The sequence below is a fragment of the Cyprinodon tularosa genome, unplaced genomic scaffold, assembly GCF_016077235.1.
Source record: "Cyprinodon tularosa strain WSP-4 unplaced genomic scaffold, ASM1607723v1 ctg22, whole genome shotgun sequence".
In the NCBI taxonomy this organism is placed as follows: Eukaryota; Metazoa; Chordata; class Actinopteri; order Cyprinodontiformes; family Cyprinodontidae; genus Cyprinodon; species Cyprinodon tularosa.
In genome coordinates, this window is record NW_024038821.1 from 661,045 (window position 1) to 683,571 (window position 22,527).

General features: G+C 37.6%; 2 protein-coding genes across 4 annotated transcripts; one reads left to right on the forward strand and one right to left on the reverse strand.

The window, feature by feature from the left end:
• Window positions 1-674: 674 nt before the first annotated feature.
• ost4 (oligosaccharyltransferase complex subunit 4 (non-catalytic)) lies at window positions 675-3,131 on the reverse strand. Of its 2 annotated transcripts, XR_005280899.1 has the most exons (3): window positions 2,975-3,131; window positions 934-1,071; window positions 675-780 (listed from the first exon to the last, which is right to left on the reverse strand). XR_005280899.1 is itself a non-coding variant. In XM_038286101.1 (2 exons), the coding sequence occupies exon 1, from the start codon at window positions 1,068-1,070 to the stop codon at window positions 957-959; it is 114 nt and encodes a 37-aa protein (XP_038142029.1). In that variant the 5' UTR covers window position 1,071; the 3' UTR covers window positions 675-780; window positions 934-956. The 2 variants fall into 2 exon arrangements, 1 of the variants encoding a protein (XP_038142029.1); XM_038286101.1 differs by lacking the exon at window positions 2,975-3,131.
• A 250-nt stretch (window positions 3,132-3,381) lies between these two features.
• selenoi (selenoprotein I) lies at window positions 3,382-21,166 on the forward strand. Of its 2 annotated transcripts, none has more exons than XM_038286075.1 (10): window positions 3,382-3,587; window positions 7,231-7,299; window positions 9,107-9,215; window positions 9,703-9,777; window positions 13,631-13,893; window positions 13,990-14,098; window positions 14,177-14,225; window positions 16,521-16,701; window positions 16,789-16,968; window positions 19,646-21,166. In XM_038286075.1, the coding sequence occupies exons 1-10, from the start codon at window positions 3,531-3,533 to the stop codon at window positions 19,751-19,753; spliced, it is 1,200 nt and encodes a 399-aa protein (XP_038142003.1). In that variant the 5' UTR covers window positions 3,382-3,530; the 3' UTR covers window positions 19,754-21,166. The 2 variants fall into 2 exon arrangements, with proteins under 2 accessions (XP_038142003.1, XP_038142004.1); XM_038286076.1 differs by having other exon boundaries at window positions 19,646-19,711.
• Window positions 21,167-22,527: the final 1,361 nt, after the last annotated feature.

The window sequence follows — 22,527 nt, forward strand, 5'->3', positions numbered from 1 at the left end:
TGAAGATGTATCCCAGTAAATGAATTCAAATATATATATAAATATATATATATATACACGGTATATATTTTTTTTTTTAGAAAATGGTTACTTATATATCAATAAATCATTTAATGACAATATGGCTGTTTTTGTGCAGACAATCAAGGGGAAATCTGTCCTGCAGACATCTTTGTTTTAGCAAAGCTACAAAGGATCCGTGGTAATTATCTGGCTTTTTCCCAGTGCTGCTTGAAAAATAATGGAAGGTTGGACAGAAGGAAAACATAAAAGGTGCAAAAACAATATTAAATTAAGATAATATTGGACTTAATTAAATCTAAATGTATTTTATAAGAATATAACCACGCAGTTGAGCTTTTAATATCTTGTGGACAACTGCATCTATAGAAAATCTAGAAGGGTCTATGGAGGGCTGCCAACAGAAATAACTTGATATTGACCTCCCTATACCAGAAGTAATACTAAAAGCAGTCAAATTTCAGCAGTTCAAAATCTTAAATAGCAGCAGTGTTTTAAACATTTTAAGGCATAAAATTTCTATTGATTTTACCTCTAATAGCCCTATACTATAAGTTTCATATATAGACACACAAGGGTTAGTTTTGTTGTTTATAATTCCTACAAATATTGAAGAACGCAAGTGTGGAAAAAGCCTGAGGCTGTGACAAAACTGAATTCAACATTTTTTTTTTATTAGAAATAAAACAATGTGGTGCAACAGAACATCTTCTAAAGGTGAACTGGATGGGAAGATTGGGACTCCGACTCTTATCTCACCTGAGGGGGTAAAAGGAAAAACAAATTAAGGTTCTAATTCTAAAAGTTGTAATCCAGCTTTACCCCCCCATGCATTTAATAAAGAAAACAACTTTACACTTTAATCAGTGGGTGACTTTGTGCTGATAGAAAATGTAGTTAAAATACACTCACTTCTCCAGTCATTGTAGTGAAATCTACTCCTGCTTCTTGGGATTATTCACAGCAACATAATGATAGAGCACAACCAGCAGGAATAACGACACTCCAAGCATGTTGGCAAAGATTGCCAGCTGAACATCAGTCACCATCCTGGATTAAAAAAAGAAGAACAAACATTTAGTAGGATTACCGCCACTTACTGTATGGACTGAGGTTTGTGATGGACTATCTACTAAAAAACAAATTCTAAGGAAAAAAATAAAATGTAATAACTATATATACACACACACAAATATACATATTTGTACATAGCTTTTTATTCTACCCATCTATATCATGCACACATTCCACCTCTCTTTAATCAAATTCTATGACATAATTTTCTTTGTATGTTTACTCCCCAAATTCTTCCTAATTTTCTAATAAATTAATATTTTCCTTAATACATTCAAACTCTCTCCTCATCTATCTTTTCTCACTTTCATATTTATGACATTCCAGTTTCATATTTTCCACAGTAATCACATTTGCTAGTAGTATGCTTTTGAATTTTTAAAAGTGTATGCCCAAATCTTAACCTTGTTATCACTCTCTCCTTTCCATTTCTTCTGTTTCCTACTATCTTCTGAATTTTATCTTCCTGTTTCTTCTTCATCCCTTTTTTTTTGCATTTTTCCATCAGTTTTTCTTTAATAATACTCTTTCCCTTCAGTTTACTTGTTTTAACTGTAAAAGTAATGGGATTTTGAATAGCCTTATTTGTCATTTTATCTGCCTGCTTGTTTCCTTCTACCCCAATATATGCTGGAAGCCACACAAATACAATAAAACCAATATTTTCTTATTCTGAATAATGTATGAAATATTTCTAATAGAAGGAGAGCAATATTTGACAGATTTTACAGTTACATCCAAACAAATCTTGACCCTTAAACTCATGCGGCGATTTCAACAGAAAATCTGGCATTTAGCTTTACGATGCAACCCAAAAACAGAAAACGTGAATACAGTGTTGGACACCTTCAGCTGCATTTTGGTTTTGAGGTGGATCAATGTTCCTTTTGTAATAATAATAGTGAAACTCTTGAACATCTGTTTTACCTGTGTCCTCCTACACATCGCTTCTGGAAAGACATGAAAGATGGGATTCTTTGAAAATTAATGATGTTCCCCCATTTGCCCTAAATGATGTCATTTATCATATGGACCATCTTCCCTAGCCTGTTTCTGATACTATTAATATCATCCTTCTATTGGGTAAATATATCCACTGTACTAAATGGAGAAATGCTAAACATTCCTTTCACTGGTTTATTAATTAGACTTAGATTAGTCATTTTGTTTACACAAGGGTAAAACAAAAAGAAATTTCGTTTAGAACAGCTCTCTGGACAATTTCATTTTTTTAAGTGCAGCCTTGAGTTAAAAAATAAATACTGACTTAACCCCTTTTTTCTCTTCTCTTAAAAAGATTTAAAAAAAAAAAAGGCCAAATTGCAACAACAAAAAAATTCCCAACATCTGCTATTCTAATTGCATCCTCCTTTTTCCTTTTCATATTCCTATGGCTCTGAGTTTGATTTAAATGTTTGTTGAGATAAATCCCCTGCTATTTGTTTTACTTCGTTCTTTTCAAATTTAATTAATCTTCATCTGTTCATGTACACTTTTGCCATCCTCTCTGGGGGTATTTTTTTCATGTAAATGTCAATGGCTTAATAATAATAAAAATAAACTTCAGCTGCAGTGAAATTAGCATGACTGTAAGAAGCTAAAGGTTTTGTAGCACAACGCGTTTTGGGTTTATATACGTTTTCTTGCTGTAACAAAATATATAAACACCACATTTGCAGTTTATTCTATTAAGTGTTTCAAAATGAAAAAATATGAACACATTTAGAGTTGGAAATACCGATAAATCAGTGTAACGTTAGCTTAGCTCGTGGGCTAACCGGGGCGCAAACGCTAAATTGAGGGATGATTCATACGCTTAAAACAATAGAAACGTTAACGAAATCAAATTGCTATTCAATTCACGGATAGTACCCGTTACCTTAATGTTTGTGTTGTTTCTGTTTTGAATGACGCTTAAGTGATAGTCCAGGGCTCCTGCAAATGAAGCTGGCTCTCTTCCGTCTAAGCTGAAAGCCACGTCATTCAAACACTCTTCTTCGTATTTGTTAAAATGGCGGATTGCAGACTACTTATAGGTGTATACCGCCACCTACTGTACATGAGCCATAGAAGCACGTTTTATAGATTAAACATTTTCATATATATACTTTGTCTTTGACCTCTTCAATTTTAGCTTTAAAATATATTTTATCACAAATAAACGTGATGTAGATTGTGTTATATAGATATTCATAATATACACCTTTTATTCAGATTCATAGAAAAAAAAATCATCCAAAGCTGAGGGGGGCGGTAGTGAGCTCCATGAGCTAATAGTGCTCCTTGGCGTAGGAGTGGCTCCGGTGGTTCGACATCACCTCACCCGGCGTGAAGAGAACGACGGCGGTTAAGCTAGATGGTACTCCGATTTGGTAGCTAGCGTTAGGGATTTTTTCACCTCCACTTGAAGAAACATTGAGCCAGACCAAACCACCATGGCTCTCTACGAATATGTCACGAAGGAGCAGCTGGCGGGGTTCGACAGATATAAGGTATGGCCGCTGAAGCCTACTGTTGGGCTGTTTGCGATTATCTACGGTGGTGCTGGGAAAATACAAAATTACCTCAAACCTTACAGATTTTTATTTACCCCCTTTCCCCGATAAATATAAATCAATTACACGTAAAAAGAATTTACATGTATACTTTGTGTCATGGCCATTTTCTGTTATAAGTTGAGATTTAATTTAAAATGTTAAATATCTTTATCGTTACTTTGCGTTTTGAGGGCGTTTTAGGGTATAATATACTCTCTTACCCCTCTTCTTTTATATAACATCTCCCCTGGTGTTAACACAACCCTCCAACATCATTTTAATGTTGACCGGAAGTATGGTGAGCTGCTTCACATTGCTGCAGAGGTTAATGGTGAACGATTCTGTCTATTCCGGAGCCCAATTTGCGTAAAATATTATTTAAAATCTCTCATAAAAAATGTATTGTAGGTAGATGATCTATTTTTATATGTTTATTTGTAGTAGAGCTGTAATAACACCCAAATTAATTAATCAGAATGAAGGTGGGAACTTGAATTTGCATCCAAATGCACAAGACTTTTAATTTAGTGTTGAAAAATATTGCATTCAGTTGGTTGTTTCTGTTAGTTTATCTCTTGAAAATATCGATGTGATAATCTTACATTAAACTAGTGAGTGTAGTTCCAAACTGGTATTAGATTAGTGTTTTAAAACTGTATATAATGGCTCACAGTTACACTATATTGATGACAGAAATGTAAAACAAAACTCACATGATTTGATCTGATTTTAAATGTAAAATTTTAAACCCAGACAACAACAATTTAAAAAAAAATCGTATTACTGTAATAAATGTGTCTTGGTTTTGATACATAATTTAGAAAAATGTTTTTAAAAAAAACTGCAAATCGCATGCTAGATTGAGAAGAAACCTTCATGTAAAAATGCTTATGGTGCAGAATATTATACAGATTTTGTAGCTCTTTGCACTAGGTTTCTGTAGTCTGATAATCTAGACTAAATGTGAGAATGTAATTTAATGTGTAATTCGCTCACAGGTAAAAATAGGGTTGGGAATTGATACGATTTTCACGATTCTGATTCTCTTATCGATTCTATGAAAGAATGAGCTTGGTAAGTTGACGTTGACATTCTGCTACCTTCGCCTAGGACATTATATGTCTGCCTGCCTCGGCGAAAACAGAAGGGAGTGACCGGGAGCGCCCAGTTTCTGAGCCAGCCAGGCTACAGTCATCTAAATCTAATGGAGAAGGCTTCAGTTTAACAAAAAAGCATTACTGGACAATTTTGGGAAATAAACTCATCTCCCCCTGATTTAAATAAACGAGCGTCACCTTTCTCTCGCTCCCTGAACTGCGGAGCAACTTCGTAGCATTTTTAATAACCCCAAAGAGAGGTAGGAAAATAATCTATTTCCAGAAATGGCATATGATTTACTAGGAACCACATTAAGCACAGCCAGTGATATAAAACTAGCTACTTACCAGCAGAGTTGCCTTCCATGCTGGTCATAACTTTAGCTTCTGTCCGGAAAGCATCAAAAACATGGCATTCATTAAAATGTATCCCATGTTTTTCTGCGCAGGTGTTTCTGCATGTATTTCCTCCCGTGGATGTAATTGCCTTATTGCCACCTTTCTTTTCCTTAAAATTAAGCCAAACTTTCGATCACTTTGTCCGATGGTCTGTCTGATTTTTTTTGCTTTTCTAGACTTACGCATGGTCACGTCATACTTGTTTATTGGAATGCCATGTGCGTAACTTGCGAAAAAAAAACCTGACGTAAGTCGTGCTGCCCAGCGCTACGCTCTAGTGCTGCATGGAATCAATAAGAGAATCGTTAAACGAGCTGCCAAACGGTGTGAATTGGAACACAAGGAACCGGTTCTGAACAGGAACCGGTTTTCGATTCCCATCCCTAGGCAAAAATGATTTTGGCTGCTGGCGGGTGGGGCTAGTTTACTATGCTAGGGTTTCTGTAGGGTCTTGGGAAACATTTAAAGGTAATCATATGTCCATGTTGAGGCAATTTTGTTATTTATTGACTGTAATTTAATGAAGGCTTGATCTTTGGGTACGGATTGCAATAGTTGAGTAAAGCTACTGTACATCAGTTAATTTAACTGTGGGCAATAAATAAATAAAAAAATGTTTTTAGCTTTGGAAACTTCGTCGTAAAAGTGGTTGACCCGAGCCAAAGTCCAAAACATCAGTTTGATTTGACAAAGTTATGTATAATTTGCTTAAGTTGTATATAGTTAAAGCTATGGCCTTGATTTACCTAAGCACTTTGTCTTAACTCATGTAGGTTTTCAAGTTAAGATATTTATTCCAAAAGGTGAGCAAAATGTCTTAAGTTTTAGTTTCTGAAACATGCAATGCTCTCAGAGGGTGACAAAGGTGTATTAGCCTGGTACTCGCTGGTTAATTGGTAGGGCTATTTCCTCCTAGTTGATTTAGTCAGCTGATTATAGGTTAGGTAATAGTTTTAAATCAGTCTTTACTTTACAGCATCTTTATTTGCTAACAGAGTCATTTTTTAAACTGCTAATTTTGGGTTTATTGTAAATCTAGTAGCCTACCTTTAACCAGCTGTAGTGACAGGTGGCAGCCACTCCAACTTTTTTTCAACATTTCTTATAACGAGTTAACCAGGGGCAATGATACAGTGGAAAACCTCATTTGTTTTTAAAACCACAGCTTTTAAAAGCTTTGGTACTGCACTTTCCAATCCCCATTATGCGCAACATCCTCAGTCTGGCTTCTTCTGCCGATAGGTTGCTACTTCTGGTGAAATCACCCATTCTCTTTTAACTCCTTTAGACTCAACATCTCATTATTATTAATTATTTTTAGCCTTTTTGTACCAAGAATTCACCAAAACATAGCATCAAAGTGTGGTGTGAAAATGTTTGCAAATGTCCTCTTTAGTTTCTTCCTTTTTATTAGCAAGACAAGCGTGCAAGGTGTGATCTTTGTTTGCATATGTGATGATAGCTAGGCTAGTGAGAGATTCTCACAGTGTGATAAGGGGTAACACAATGATTTTAACTCGCCGATAGGCAAAGATAGTAACACTGTCTCTTAACAGCACTTATTTTCTTATTTATCCCTATAGGCCATAATAAGGTGCTTTTAACTACCTCGCAGCTCAAATGAGTCCCATGTGCTCATCTCTCTCCATATTCAAGTAGTTGCGTGATAAAGCTGTGTACTAACATGAATCTGTTTCATTGGTGGCCTGTTGTAGTACCACTTTCTCCTCTACTTACCGACCCACACACAGTGTTTCCTTAACGTACTAAAATAGCTATAACATATTCCCTTTAATGAAAGTGAAAATAAGACTGAGACAGATTAAGAGATAGATAAAAAATGACCAGGTAAGGCACAGGTTACAGCAAAATGTCATACTAAAGAGAGGACAGCATGTACTTTAGATAGCAGCCATACACTCCTGCTAAACTGGATCTCATGTTTGCTATCCCTAGATAAGGTTACAGACACTGGAGTCGGGTTTGTTTTGATCTCAAGGCTCCCTAAATGACGGCATGGCCCATGAAATGAACACAAACATAGATGGGTGTAGAAAACTGGATTTATGTGTAAAAATCATGTTTTTTGTTTGTTTTTACAGTACAGCGCCGTGGACACGAACCCCCTGTCTGTCTATGTTATGCATCCTTTCTGGAACTTTTTAGTGAAGGTAAGAGAGAGAGAGAGAGAGAGAGAGAGAGAGAGCTGTTTAGAAGCATCTCTTGTCTGTTTGAGTGCTCCATCATTCATGAAGTTTCCATTCTCCAGCTGCACTCTTACAGTTGGAGACTATTTTTTATATTTGAGAGTCTTAGAAATTTGTTTGCAGATTGGATTTAATCAATCAACCTTTATTTATATAGTGCTTTACAACAGCACCTGCTGAACCAAACTGCTTTCCATAAGTGCAATAAAAACAGTTTCAACACAATAAATAGAAAAAATACTGCATTTCACATGTTCACTTATCAGTCAAAAACAGATCTAAACTGGTACATTTTTAACCTAACTTTAAACAGTGTCAGGTCAGTGATGGCTCCCAACTCAAGAGTGTTTCAGAGCTGAGGATCAGCCACTGAAAACTCCTTTTTTTTCAATTCACATAAATAGGAAGGTGCAAGTCTATAAATTGATTTTAAAAACAAACATTAAGATTTTAAAATTAACCCTGGCCTCTACTGATAGCCAGTGTATGTAGTGCATCGCTGGAGTAACCAGTAATTTACTTTGAAAAAAAAAAACTTCTTCTGTTGCTCTATGTAGGCCTTTATTTTTTAAACATATTCTGCCACCTACATCTTTTTATCCTTGTGATTATGGTTACAAAAAATAAACAACTCTGATACAGTGATATCTAAATGCAGTCCGATTATTGTCAAAAGCTCCTCAGATAGCTGGATAACAGCTCCAAGGTTTACAGCGGGTGTCACTGAGGTGGAGCAAGTAATGCTGGAAATAAAGAGATGTTAAAGACGTTTTTTTTATTACCAATGAAGTTTAATAAAAATATAAAGATTATAGAATAAAGTAACAAATAAAAGCTCAAAACAAAAATATTCAAAGCTGTTAAAGCTGTACTTAGTATAATATCTAACAAGCTAAAAGTGGGAAAACGGTGACCTGGGATATTTGGTCCACTTTAAATGGACCACAATTGTTTATTCTCCACCAAAGTGGGTGTTATGTTTTTTTTCATTAGGTTCAATTAGCATGTAAATAGTACTTTATGTAGTCGGATCGTATCGAGGTTAGAGGGAAACTGCAACAGAGTCTGTTTGGACTTAGACTATCGCAAAAAAAGTAATTCTCCGTCTGAATCATGAGGTAAACAGTGGCAGGTGTAAATAAACTCCTTTGGTGACATGAAAACATTTTAAAGTCACTTCTTGTGGGTACTGTTGCTTTACCAGAATCACTGTGTCCCTCAGCACAAACCATTCAGGTTTGGGTTGTAATACAGAGTTTATAATCTTTAAATCCATTTTTTTTTTTTTTTATCATCTTTATTTGAGGCATTTTATCTGTTGTAGCAAGGGGAAAGTTTTTACTAATTCCTTTTTACTTTCTTTGGAGCATTGCATTTTGTGAAAAAATATCCCACTATTCATTGTCTTTCCACAAAAACGGATCACTGTGCTTCTTGGTGTAGTATCAGGAATAGTTTTGTTAAACTTTGTGAAAACTTTAAAAGCTTTAGCAATCAATTCTTCACCTTATGACGTCTGCACCCCCTGTAGATGTAGGGGGAAAGATTTTAGGTATCCAGCAAACAATGCAGGGAAACTATAGTGAAGAAATACATAACCTGACCCAAAATTATTCAAATGAAAGAATAAATATCATCTTTATTCATTCTTAATCGTCTATATTTGTGGTGTGGTAGTAAGGAATGTAAAGCTTCATACTGCAGTAGATGAAGAGAAAATAAATGGATGATAAAATGGTGCTATATTTCACCTCCTTTTCTCTACCAACAGTTTTTACCAACATGGCTGGCTCCGAACCTCATCACATTTACGGGTTTCATGTTCCTCGTGTTGAACTTCTTGATGTTGGCCTTCTGGGACTTTGACTTCACTGCCTCTTGTAGGTTCATCACTGTATTCCTCCCGTCCATAAACGACCACTGTGTGTATTTTGCCTTTAAACACCGTAGATGGCGGCTAATGTTAGAGAAGCTCCTTCTTTGTTTATACAGGGCAAGGTCCGTCTCTTATGGAAACAAGATTGACTTTGATTGCTCAGGATAATTGTTGACTTATTAAATCCTCCACGTACACACAGGACATTTATCAGTGTTGTTTTGTTAATGCGTGTCTGTTATGAGGAAGCAAAGGCTAATACAGTAATCTGCGTTGTGTATCAGTCTGTTGTGTCATCTTGACACAGATGTTTAGCACACGTTGCCTTACAAGCTCATGAGTCTGACCTCTGTAAGGACACCCTGTCCACACATAACCTCACCATTTGGATGGATTTATACCAAATAAGAAAAGTATAAAGTGGTTTTATATGTTGGTGGGTCTCAGATTGTATGTCTTTGTGTTTTGTACTAACATGACTTGTTTCTCAGCTGCAGGAAACCAGCATGTGCCTAGCAGGGTGTGGGTGGCAGCTGGGATCTTCAACTTCTTAGCCTACACGCTTGGTGAGTCCAACCCTCTTGTTTTTTCCCCTCCTTCTTACTTCCACCCCCTCTCACTCTCTTAAGAAAATCAGTTTGGTCGCCAGTTTATTATTTCTCCGTCCCACCCAGCAGTGCAGACGGTGGGGGTTCAGACACTTGGGAACGGGTCACATGTGAAGCTGCTGTCAGTTTGAGAACCTGAGTGTGACGCATAGCAGTCAGTAAATATCCGCTCAGTGAGATGCATCCAATCATCATGAGCATGAGTCTCATATTTTCGATTTTAAATGCACATATTAAGATTTTAGATAGAAAATGACCTCTGCAGGCGTTTCATTTTTCTTGTGTTTTCTGGTCAGTGTAGTTGCTGTGTGTCTAGCAGGACATGGATTAGTCAGGGTTCCCGCTGGTCCTTAAAAAGTCTTAAAAGGCATTGAATTCTTCAAAATAAAACTAAGGCCTTAATTGGTATTAAAATGTCTTAAATCAGTCTTTCGTAGGTCTTAATTTTTAAAACATCATAAATAGGATTATTTTTATTACGATTTATTTTTGTAATCTAAATAAAACATTAAAATTGACCTTTTTTTTTTTATATAAAAAAAAAATGGCTCGCCATTATTGGTTCTGTCCCGATAGCGTAACCAATAAAAGCGTTGTTGCGGCCGAGACATTTGGGAGATGCACCATTAACTTTTTGTATGGAAAATATGAGCAAGTGTAAATGTAACGAAAATTGTCTATCCAGCCAAGAGTTTTCTGCATGGCTAAAACCAGTACCAGGGGACATACATGAGGCACAGTGTATTTTGTGCAAGAAGTCATCCAAGCTCAGAACGATGGGAATTAAGGCAGTGGAGTCATGTGGTGTTATGTTGGGACTTTAAAACTGATTTGTTTTGTTCCCTGCTAAAACAAAGTTTGTGAATTCAGTTAAATAATATATCTGTCATTTGTGTGTTTTTAGTTTTCTTCCTGTGTGGGAAGTTTTTCAAAATTCGAAACATTAGTGCAGTGGTTTATGTTAAAATAAACCTTTGGGTTAAGTTGTCCCAAGCAGGTTTTTCTTGTGTTTCTTGTGAATTTGGTCTTAAATTTTTATTTCAAGTGGCATTAAAAAGTCTTAAAAAGTCTTGAATTTAACTTGCCTTATGCTGTAGGAACCCTGTTAGTGAGCTGGTTAATTCCTTTTCAGGTTGAGTCAATCAGTCAAATGCTATTTTTCAAATATCTTGAGATATGGCTTGCCATACTTAGCTGAGCTAATCTTTTGTCAAAGGATCCTAAAAAATAGGCAATTATCTCCAGGTCCATCATTTCATGATGTCTATCTGTTGTCAATCTTTTGCTGTCAAATATTTATTAATTCACAACTATATGGCCTTCATGAGCATTTAAAGGTTTAACCAGGCTTTGGTAAATAAACCATTTTCGAGCACATTTGCTGCAGAGCTTCAACAAAGCCTGATCTCACCATCATAGACATGTCTCTGTGTTCTGGAGATGAATGTAGGCTTTACATTCAACCCACTTTCTCTCATTGATTCTGATCCAACAACTTCTAAGCAATTCTGTTGAATTCCATCATTTTAAAACCATTTATTAACATATTCAGTAGTAGCAGTGGGTAAATGCCTCCACACGTGGGTTTTGCATTTGAAGAACTTGGTCCTGTAAAGTCCTTGAAAGGTTATTTGTTGTATTAGTTGCTAACCAAAGTGTGGGAACACTGTTTAAAGTATTAGATTATGTTGAACTTAGTTTGCGATTTAACCCTAACCTTAGCAGGGTCAAAATTTTACATACAGGGTTAAATGTATACAAATCCCTGCTTATATCAGGTTAAATATTCTGTTTGTTCAGGAAGCATTAGTGCTAAAGTTTGCAGATCTTCACTTGTGTCAATGACTTTATGAAAGTCATTTTAGTAGTGGACTGATAGCAGATCATGAAAGAATATTATTCTAAAGCAAACTCTTTAAAGCATGACTGAAATTCACAGCTGCACATATCTTCAGGCTATTGGCCTGAAGGAAAAAGTATGGTCAGATTGCTTAATAATTGATTTATTTGGCATCAATCAAATAAAAAACCAGGGAGAATTTAAGGCGAGGCTTCCAGTGTACCACACCTGTCTTTAAGCATGGTGGTGGTAGTACCACGCTTTGCCATTTTTCTTAAAAGAATAGAATAGAAAATCCCTTTATTGTCCCACAATGGAAAAATTTTGGTGTTTATAGCAACAAAAGACTATAGCAAAAGTGTTCATACAAATGTGGACCTTAGAAAACTGTATAAAAATAACAGAATTAATGATAAGAGTTAAGGAAATAAACAAAATTGTACTGTTCAGGGTTTTTACAATACAAATACTGTGCATCTGGAGAAAAAATAAGCAATATACAGCTGTGGACATTTCTACAGTAATGGATATGTAAAAAAAATGGCAGCAACACCAGAGATGTGCAAAAATGACAGCAGCATGTTTTTTAACTGACTAATACAGAAACTGCAAAAATCAGCATGAATGTAACAACTTATTGAGGTTGTTGGGAACAGTGATGGTTATAAAGTCTTCCAGCTGCTGGGAGGAAGGATCTGTGATAACGCTCCCTGGTGCATTTAAGGTGCAGCAGTCTGTCACTAAAGCAGCTTTCCTGCTCAGCAACAGCTTCATCCATGGGGTGGGAGACATTATCCAACAAAGATGTTAATATAGTTAGAATCCTTTGTTTCTGCACCTCCTGAGTCCAGAGGGCATCCAGTCACAGATCTGGCCTTCCTGTTGAGTTTATCCAGCTGCTCTCTCTCAGATACAGATCACTGCTCCAACAGACGGCTCCATGAAATATGACTGATGCCACAACAGAGTCATAGAAGGTCTTTAAAAAGTGCTTAGGAGCTGTACCAGTACCACTTTGGTACAGTTCACAAAGCTTGATAGTGAAGAAGGTGCACTGCCTCAAATTCCTTTAACTTTGTGTCAAAGCAAACAGCTTGACTATCCAAAAATCACGTTTTGGATAAAGCAGATGGTTTCGGAGCTGCCGCCTAAAGGACATTTAATATACAATAATTTCAGTGGGTTTAAATTTTACATGTCTTTTGGATTAGAGGAAATCAAGCATATGAAAAAACTTAAGAAGGCATTTCTTTTAGTTATTATTTATTTATTTATGGTTTTACTACTATACAGTTATGCAAAAAAAATCCTTGTAATTGAGTAAATGCCTCAAAATGAAATTAAATCCAGCATTAATGATCCTTGTTGCATAAGTCCTGCAACCAACATCAATATAAGGAAATATGAAGTTCACTCTTGCTGTTATAATTACAGGAATCCTCATTTTTTCTGTTATTAAAACATCTCTGTAAACGTCTGCTTCTTAATCCCAGGCTTCACCGCCTCGTTCTTAGATTTTCTCATTTTATTGGACTGTGTTCCCTGAGCAGCTCCCCTGACCTCTCTTGCCTTCATCATCTTTGGGCGTCCCACTGAGCAGCAGCTGGATGATGAGCTGCACGTGTGAACAAAGCATTTGGAGTCAGAAATCAGAACACACAATATCTGAGATGATACCCGAGCCTGTGTGCTGCCGATTGTATTTTTTAAGCATGCTGTTTCACTGCTGACTTCGATTTAAGCCTTTTGAATTACATTTTTACAAAGACTTTGCAGAGTAATCTCTTAGCTATTGGATTAATGGGAATTCTATTTTTAAGTCTGCTGCAGGAATCTGAGTAAATAAAATTGTGTGCAGTTTCATAGGTGGTGATGTAGGAATCTGAGTTGAGGTATAAGATATGTCATTTTGTACTATTAGTCTCTATAACTACAGCTGTAAACATATAAATGAATGTCTGCTTGTTCCAGATGGTGTTGATGGCAAGCAGGCTCGTCGCACCAATTCCTCAACACCACTAGGGGAGCTCTTCGACCATGGGCTCGACAGCTGGGCCTGCATCTTCTTTGTCGCCACGGTGTACTCCATATTTGGGCGTGGGGAAAGTGGCGTAAGCGTAGGTGTGCTCTACTACATCCTGTGGGTGGTGCTGTTCTCCTTCATCCTGTCCCACTGGGAGAAATACAACACGGGCATCTTGTTTTTGCCCTGGGGATACGACATGAGCCAAGTGGTGAGGACCCATGCAGAATGACACCTGCAGTGGCATCGTGGTTTCAGTAGGTTGCCTTATTAACCCTTTTTGTCCTTTTGTCCTGTATCCTTCTAGACCATCTCGCTTGTTTACTTGGTCACTGCTGTAGTGGGAGTGGAAACCTGGTACCAGCCAGTGATCTTCACCTTTCTCTATAGAGATCTTTTTACCTTTATGATCATATGTGAGTTGTGTTTGTTCTCTAAAATGAGTTTATGTTCTTCCGTTGGCGGATTTTAATAAGCGTTCTGTTGATTTCCAGCCTGTTCCTTTGCTGTGACATTACCCATGAGCCTCTACAACGTCTGGAAGTGAGTATTATAAATTTCTGTTCTTATCTATTTTAGTTACAGAGAAACATGTTGCACATTCACATTTTGCTCAGAAAATAAATCAGACTTGATTTAAGCAATATATCAGTTGGTCTTTTGTTTAAAATAATAATCAGAAGGAATTTCTAAAAAGTCATATGGTAAATTTGTACGGGGAAAACACTTAGGGAACAAGTGATGAAACCTCACTGGTTCCTCAAAGATTTCTAGCAGCCTAAAGCAGCACAACAGTGTTGCCCACTTAGTGCTTTTGTTGCTATATTTAGCAACTTTTCAGATGTCTGTAGTTGCTTGACTTTAGAAAATCACATAGAGCCAAATGTAGTGACTGTTTTCTATGTCAATGGAGACTTTGGCGACAACACAAAAAAGCATCAAACTCTGTCTTGAGTGAGTGGATCCCTCTGTCCGCCTTCCACTTTCTGTCTCTGTCTGCTGTGATCATGCAGGGCAGGCTGCCTGAAGCTGCAGTGCTTGCTCCATCATTGGCTGATGCTTATTTCTTTTATTTCTCTCCCTTTCTGCTCCTCCTGTCCCCTACTGTGACCCAATTCAGGGAATGCAGCCTTTAAAGGACCCAGGCTACATAGACCGGGTCCTTGGAAGACCTCCATAAAAAACAAAGGCTGGAAGTGATCAGCCGTGAATTGGGACAGACTAGCCATCAGCAGCAGAGGTCTCCTGTGTCCCCTAACCCCTCAATCACTATATAGAGCGGGGACTTTACAGTGGACTTTATAGTGAATTTAGTTAACTATCAGGACGTGCTTTGGTGACACAGTGGTTCGCGCGCATGCACTATGTACAGAGGAGTTAGTCCTTGACGCGGCCGACCCGGGTTCAGATCCGACCTGTGGTCCTTTGCCGCATATCTCTCCCCCTCCCTCATAACCCCTTTCCTGTCAGCCTACTGTCCAAAAAAAAAAGAGCCATTAGTGCTTTAAAAAGTGAAAGGAAAAAAAAAGTTAACTGACCATTCAGACAGATTCTGCTACTGTCAACTTTGCTTTGGTCACGTGACTCTGCCTTCCCACTCTGTGCCGGTCCCATCTTTGTTCATTCTCAGCTCTTGCAAAGCATTCTGGGATATATCTGCTCGTCTAGTCACCATGAATGCACACTACCTGTCACGGTGCATTATGGGACATTTTGAGTCCTCTACAGATAAAGGGATGACATTTAAATCGGATTTGTTAATATTCTAGGTCCTCATTTACAAAGTTTTTCTTTTTATTTATTGATAATAATCGTGAAATGCTTTAACTATTACATAATTTATGTTAGCGGGAATGCTAAAAACCTGTAATAAAAAAATTACAGACAAAGAATCTGAGGAAGAGGAATTTAAACCGTATCTCAGGCTTCAGGACACATTTGATTGTGCAAAACGTGAATGTTTTAATGTCAGCAAAATGTTCTGGTTCTTCCAAAGCAGCACTCTCATCCTGGCCAAACCTGGACTCTCACATAATGCACACCTCATGAAAAACATGTTTTTTTCACTTAAAAGTAAAGTAATTGAAATTGCTGCTGTAATCTTATTATTTTAATAAACAATGTAATATGCTATCATACCCAGTTTACCACCAGTTTAATATTGGTAAAAGCAGATTTTTAACTTGTTGTAAACAGGCCTTAGCATGCACATCTGATGTTGCTCAGTGTGTATGCCCAGACACATGAAAACTTTAACTCCAACCAGGGACAGTTTATCCCGCACTTCAGAGACATTATGTCATAAAGTAGAAGTACATCTTCCTTTACAGTGTCCAAAGTAGCCAAAACTGCAAATAAATGGTAGTTAGGTTAAAATTCCACAGCAGTTTGCTCTTTGTGACTGAAATGATAAAATCTAAAGTTAATTTAAAGGATTCATGATGCTGAAGTGGCCAGATACAGAAACAATTTGACAGACATTAAACCAAATTAAAATCCATATTAAATATTCTCTCAATCTGCGCTTACCTTGAGCTATTTTTGAAAGATTGATCAGAAATGTCTCTGTCTCCAAATGTGGTAAAAGCACGCCCCCTAAAGGCTTACTACTGAACTGCATCAGCAAGCATTGACTCTGGACACTTTTCAACTGTTATTTATATATATAAATATAAATAAAGCCACCGAAAAACCTTTGGCTTCACACTTATGTTCTATTTTGTGTTTGTCTCTAAAGTAAGATTTCCACACAGCACCTTGAATGTTCTGGGTCTAATGTTACGATGTGAAAAAGTCAAACAGGTCACAGTACTGAGAAAGTTTTACCTTATTTCCTAGGGCTTACAGGAACAACACTCTGAAGCACAGCAGCCTGTATGAAGCCTTCCTGCCTTTCCTTTCTCCTATCCTCCTCTTCGTCTTGTCCACCACCTGGGTTGTCTTCTCTCCGTCCAATATCCTCGAGCTGCAGCCCAGAATTTACTACCTCATGGTGGGAACAGCTTTTGCAAATGTCACTGTGAGTACCTCACCTATTTTGTTTCCCCTCGTCACCAAACTATTATATTCAGTTGTTTTTATTAATGTTTTTGCATTTCTGCTTCAGTGCAAGCTCATCGTGTGTCAGATGAGTAACACACGCTGCCAGCCTCTGACCTGGCTGCTGCTGCCAATGTCCTTGGTTGTGGGCTCAGTTGTCACAGGGGTCGTCACCAACGAGACGCTGCTGCTTTATCTGTGGACCGCCGCTGTCATACTCGCACACATACACTATGGTATATCTGTGGTAAGAGCTCCCACTCACACACAGTCACAATTTTATCATAGATTAGCCTTTAAACTAGGATTAAACTTTTTGTGTGGAAAAGATAATTTCATGAAACTGTTGCTTGGAGATTATATATAGCAGGAATGCACTACTGTAGAAATCACATGGTATTTATTGGAATAAATGACGTACTTTCCTGCGGCTAAGCTAATTCTAATCTTATGTTAGGGTATGCCGGGAAGTCAAGCATAGAAACAAATGATGACATATAGTGGATGTTATATAAGATCTTTGAAACTCCACCAGTTATAAGATGATATATGAAGCACATGTTTCTCTTTCTTTCCGTTTCTACGATGTGCTCCAAAAACTCAATAAATCAATCGAAGAAGAAATGTAAGTTTCTGTTTTAGGTTAGATATATGGCACAGCTGTAGTCTCTGCATATGGTTCAGTCTATTTAAAAAATAAAGATGATAAGGGAAATGTGCTACAAGAAGTCAAATTTCAGCTGCAGGTTTATTTGAGCTCCTAAATTGCTCACATTATAAACATATCTTACAAAGAATTAGTGTTGCGCCGATGCCATTTTTTGGCCCCGATACCAATACCCGATACCTGGCTGTGCAGCATCGGCCGATACCATAAAAACGTAAAATAATTGCCATCATGGCTTTGTCGAGCTGCTGCCTACCTTTGTGAAGCAGGAAAAAATCTAATACAAAGTGAATCCAGTAGAACTTTTTATTGCCTACCAGGAGTGGGTGACAATAGTTGAATAAACTTATGGCTCTCAAAATGGTATCGGTGCCCTATTTGTCGGTACTCGCCGATACCACCATTTAAGGGCAGTATCGGGGGCCCGTCCGATACTGGTATCGGTATCGGTGCAACACTACAAAGAATATGACCAGCCCTCATTTCTATGGGAGGAACCTGGTTGAACTAGATTGAGATTGAACTGTTGAGGTAATAGTGTCTGTTAAAGACTTACCTAATTGTTGTCAGTGATTTAGTTTGATGACAAAACAAGTTTAAAACCAATTGTTTGGCATTATGTTGGTCATCAGTAAATGGATAAATAGAAATAAAAGTGAACAGCTGATCCTTAAAGCACAGTGTGTTTTCTACATCTTTAAAAAAGCAGAAAATACTAGAATGAAGATTTAGTATCATAAAAAAGTTGCCTATCTAAACTTATATCAAATAAATGGGCTTAAACCTGCAAAAAGAATTAAACCATCAAAGCAAAATTATTTATTGTATAAAGTATATTTATGTATAAAATCTATATGTGTAAAATTTAGAACAGGCTAAGGTTTCCATATGAGCCTGGCTGAACTCTGTTAAAACACATGTCAAGGAATTAAATGAGCTTTTAAAGTTACCAATTTAGGGTGAACTAGTGGACCATTAAAACTGAAGATAGAATAGATCGTTAACTAAATTACTGTGAGATGACCATAAACACACCCTGAGTACGACTCTGATTTAAAAAGACGCCCCTGGACATCAGTTAGAATAGAACAAGGTGTATTTTCTGTGAAATAAATGAGAAAAGCTGATTAGCCGTGGTACATATTCTTAGATGATTAGTTTTATTTCAGAAAGTTCCTGAACGCCTCACTGTGGGAACTCTTCTGTTTAAGTCTCAGAGAATGTTTGCTGCTGTACTTTGTTTGGGCTTTTCATGCTCATTTAAATTCGATGATTTAAAGTCGTAGGGAAATTATATTAAAATGTCAAATCATTCTGGCTGTTGGGGTTTATTGTTATCTTATGCAGGCCAGATATTTATACGTCCGCTGCTACACCTAAATTTGGCCAATCTTATATTAACGGTCATCTGTCAATCAATTTTTTTCTGTCATAGCATCTTGATTAATATGTTTCACCTAATATACGCAACGGTTGAAATAAGAATCATTTACTTTACTATTGAGTTCCATCCCAGTGTTCACGTGGATGGACGTCTGTGTCTTCAGCAGGCGTAGAGCTAACAGAACTGGCAGCGTTGTGAGGGAAGGGCTCAAACATGTACGGCTGTAAGCCTTCTACACCAAACCAAGCTTCTGCCGCCCTGGCGTCCTTTTCCACAACATCTTTTTCCCCACTTTCCTCTTCTAAATAATAACTGTATGATGAAGGAGACTCATCGACGACCTCTGACACAAAACTCTCCTCCTCTTGCATGTTTCTGCTGTCCATAGCGTTCCTTGACAGTGTCGTTTCTAAGTGCTACTTGGTCCCAATGTAATTTCCCATTGGGAACCTACTAGCACTAAGTTGCTAACTGGTTAACTGGTTAGCAAGATCCTTCCGATAAACCGGCTGCAGTCAAACTTGTTTGTGAACCTTCAGCCACAACAATCCCGCCCCCTTGATAAATGACCAATCGCATTCACTTTTTCTCACTTGCACAAATGCAACAGTTGGAACGGCCGCATCCCTACTTTAAAACAATCAACTTTCTATTTGACAGTAAATAACTTTTTACTCTGTAAAAATATGCCAGGAGTTTTTTTGGAGTTTTATTAAATGGAAACCAATAGAAATAAGACAAATTTGAGCAGAAGGCTTGAAAAACAGCCTGTATCTCACTGGTGGTTTGCAGACCTCTGTCCATCCCTGTTAAAGTCATCATGAAATCATATCTGGAATTAGAAATAGATTTGTTTTTGTTTTTTGTTGCCAGGTGCAGCAGCTCAGTGATCATTTCAACATCTTTGCCTTCTCGCTGAAGAAGCCCAATCGAGACTGACAGGAGGAGGAACGAATCGGCCTGACAGCAGCAGAGGTTTAAACCGCTCCTCTGTTCGACACTTCACCCTCACCCTAAAACCCCCCACCTCCCTCCGTCCCTCCCCCCACAATGACGCTTCGAGTGAACAGACAGTGGCCCTCCTCATAAATACACATTCCCAAAGCAACTAATCAGACTCTGTTCACAACAACGGGGTTGGCCCCGGGGCCTCAGGCTTCCTTCACTGCTGATTGGCTGACTTGAGCCAATGAGGTGCTATTGTTTCCTACGGAAATGTGCTTCGATGGTGAGGACCTGAGCAGTGAGAAGACACACTCCACGGAGGCCCTCATCACCCAGAGCATTCAGGACCTCATTATTCTAACCTCAATAATCAAACTGAAGCTAATTTTAACCTCAGTCCTGAATCAACATCTTAAACTCCGTACAGCCTGCTCCATCAGGTTTGCACAATTGAAAATGAAGATAATACTGGTAAGCTGTCTCTAAATACAGAGAACCCACATAGTATTATGGATGTAGAGCAGTGCCCTGAGGGGGAGCCTTTTCAGGGGACCCGTCTGAAGGAGTGATGTCGATCAAACCTGGAAACAGAACATTGGATTCCTACGGTTCTAGTTTTGTCCAGAATTTAATTATTTTTTTTTTTTAATCTTCCATCAGTGATAATTGTTAATAACTTCTTGTGTATATACATATACATATATATATATATATTAAGACCATTGTTTGGGGTTTGTAAAAATTGAGTAAAGAAGCTCAAACGAGGATTTCCTCCTGTAAAATATTATAGACCTTTCACTCTAATTAATTCTCCATGAGGCTCTGTGGTTACAGCAGATTTTATTATTTACTAACTGGGATAAACCAATCAGGTTTTGCTAACCTTCCTTTGTTCTATCCGGGTACCAGCTCTCCCCTTTCCCTCTGAGGTGTCGTGGTTTTCATGCTGATTCGTTCTTTTGGTTTGATTTTTTTTTTTTACTTATATTTGTGTCAGCGTTAGTTGTTATGTTGCGCAGCACTTGAATGAAGAGTGCGTCCAAAAACCGCCAGTGGAGCGGACTCACTCTGAGGGACCAAGCCTCCGCACAGAACAGCGCAAAAACACGCTGCTTGCCGTCACGCAGACGTTACCTCGCTCGTTTTCTACGGTCCGGCGTAGATCTTGTCTGGTTGCATTTTTTCCATCTGTTGTCTCAGATTTGGAAGGTGTTCTTTTAGGACGGTTTAGGTTTGTTGAGACGGATCCTTGCTCAGAACTAAAGACGCTCCAGTCAGTGCGTCTGTCAGGATCAGTTATAAACAAAGTCAGAATATTTACAAAGCACTGAATGAAGACTGAGAACAAGTTTCAAATTAAGTCAGGAAAGTCCTGGAATAATACATGTTCTCCAGGTTTTTATTAGAGAAATATGGCTTTGACCCTCCCCTACCTGTTGCTGTGCACTGCTGGCAGTTAATTTTCTTAACTTGTCACTCCAAATTTTGACTATTTGGAAAGTGCTACCTGAACAGAAAGCCTGAATGATCAGGCTGCTTTTATCTCTTTCTCCATAATAAAAGGGATGTTTGGTGAAATAAGAACCTGAAACCACTCCTACCTTATCAGATGTTTTAATAAAAAATGTCTGTATTCAATCTGTATCAACATTCCATATAAAAACAAATTAATAAGATGTTATTGTTTCAACTCTAATTATCCATAAATTGCATTATTTAAGCAGCGAAGGGAATGCATATGGATGTCCTTTTTGCTTTAAAGAATAAAAATGTGATCATGTTAAACATCTTGTTTTAAACCATGGAGTAACGAATGTCATTATAGCCTAGAGGGAGTAATATTGTATTTTGATGGTAAACTATAAAACAAAAACATATTTTACATGTTTTTGTCTAAAACAAGAAATTGATTTAAAGCTTGTTTTTAGGTGCTTACTTCACAAAATTCTATCCCTAGTTTCCATTTAGTTTTTGTTTTTATTTTAGGGAATAACAATCTGCTATTTCTGGTTAATGGTCCAGGGAAAAAGGCCTGTAGCTGGCTGTTTAACTGCCACGTCACTTATAGCTTCCCATCTGAACTTGTAAACCACGCTAACTTTATTCAGTGAAGGTGGCGCACTTTGTTCCCAGACAATGAGTGTCGTTTTTATTATTCCATTCAGCCAGCTGACCAGCAGTGTGCAGCAATCAGTAGGGGAGAGGCTTATTACAAATGGGGAAAAAAATCCAGTCATTTTCGACCTCTTAGGAACAACTTTAAACTGTTAGTTTGTAACAAAAAATGTTTTAGTTTTAAAAAGCTTTAGTTTAGTTTGAAAACGCTGTTTTTCTTTCAGCCTTCCCCAAGTGGTAAAATGAGGTCCTGTTTAGTTCAAAGCTCCATCTGAAACGAATAGGAGACGCATTTGTCTCATGCTTTGCAGATGAACGAATGGTTACTAAGCAACGCTGCACATTTTTCCTAACGTGAGTTACGATCTGTTAAGTGGCTCATTGTGGTTTACTGAGGTGCTGTAGTGGCTGCATTGTAATAGCTCCTTTCACAAAGCCCATCTGTGTGGACACTGATGATTGTTGTTATGTGTTAAAGGCTGTGATTTCTAATGGGTATATGCACTGTCCGCTTTGTACAGCTCCATGTGTACAGATCTGTTTGCGAAGTATGACTGTATACGCTGTATGTTTGAATGTCTGTGTAAATACTGTTTTATTATTTAACTTCATTTTTAAACCAAGTGTTTAAACGGTAGGCAGATTTCTCCTGTGAGTTGGGACACCATGCCAATCAGCACTGCAATCTACAAAGC

Excerpts from the sequence above, each read along its gene's own strand:
- ost4 (XM_038286101.1), bottom strand. The coding sequence starts at position 1,070 with ATGGTGACTGATGTTCAGCTGGCAATCTTTGCCAACATGCTTGGAGTG.
- selenoi (XM_038286076.1), top strand. The coding sequence starts at position 3,531 with ATGGCTCTCTACGAATATGTCACGAAGGAGCAGCTGGCGGGGTTCGAC. Across the intron at positions 14,099-14,176 it reads TTTTACCTTTATGATCATAT|CCTGTTCCTTTGCTGTGACA; the intron begins GTGAGTTGTGTT and ends GTTGATTTCCAG. Across the intron at positions 14,226-16,520 it reads AGCCTCTACAACGTCTGGAA|GGCTTACAGGAACAACACTC; the intron begins GTGAGTATTATA and ends CTTATTTCCTAG.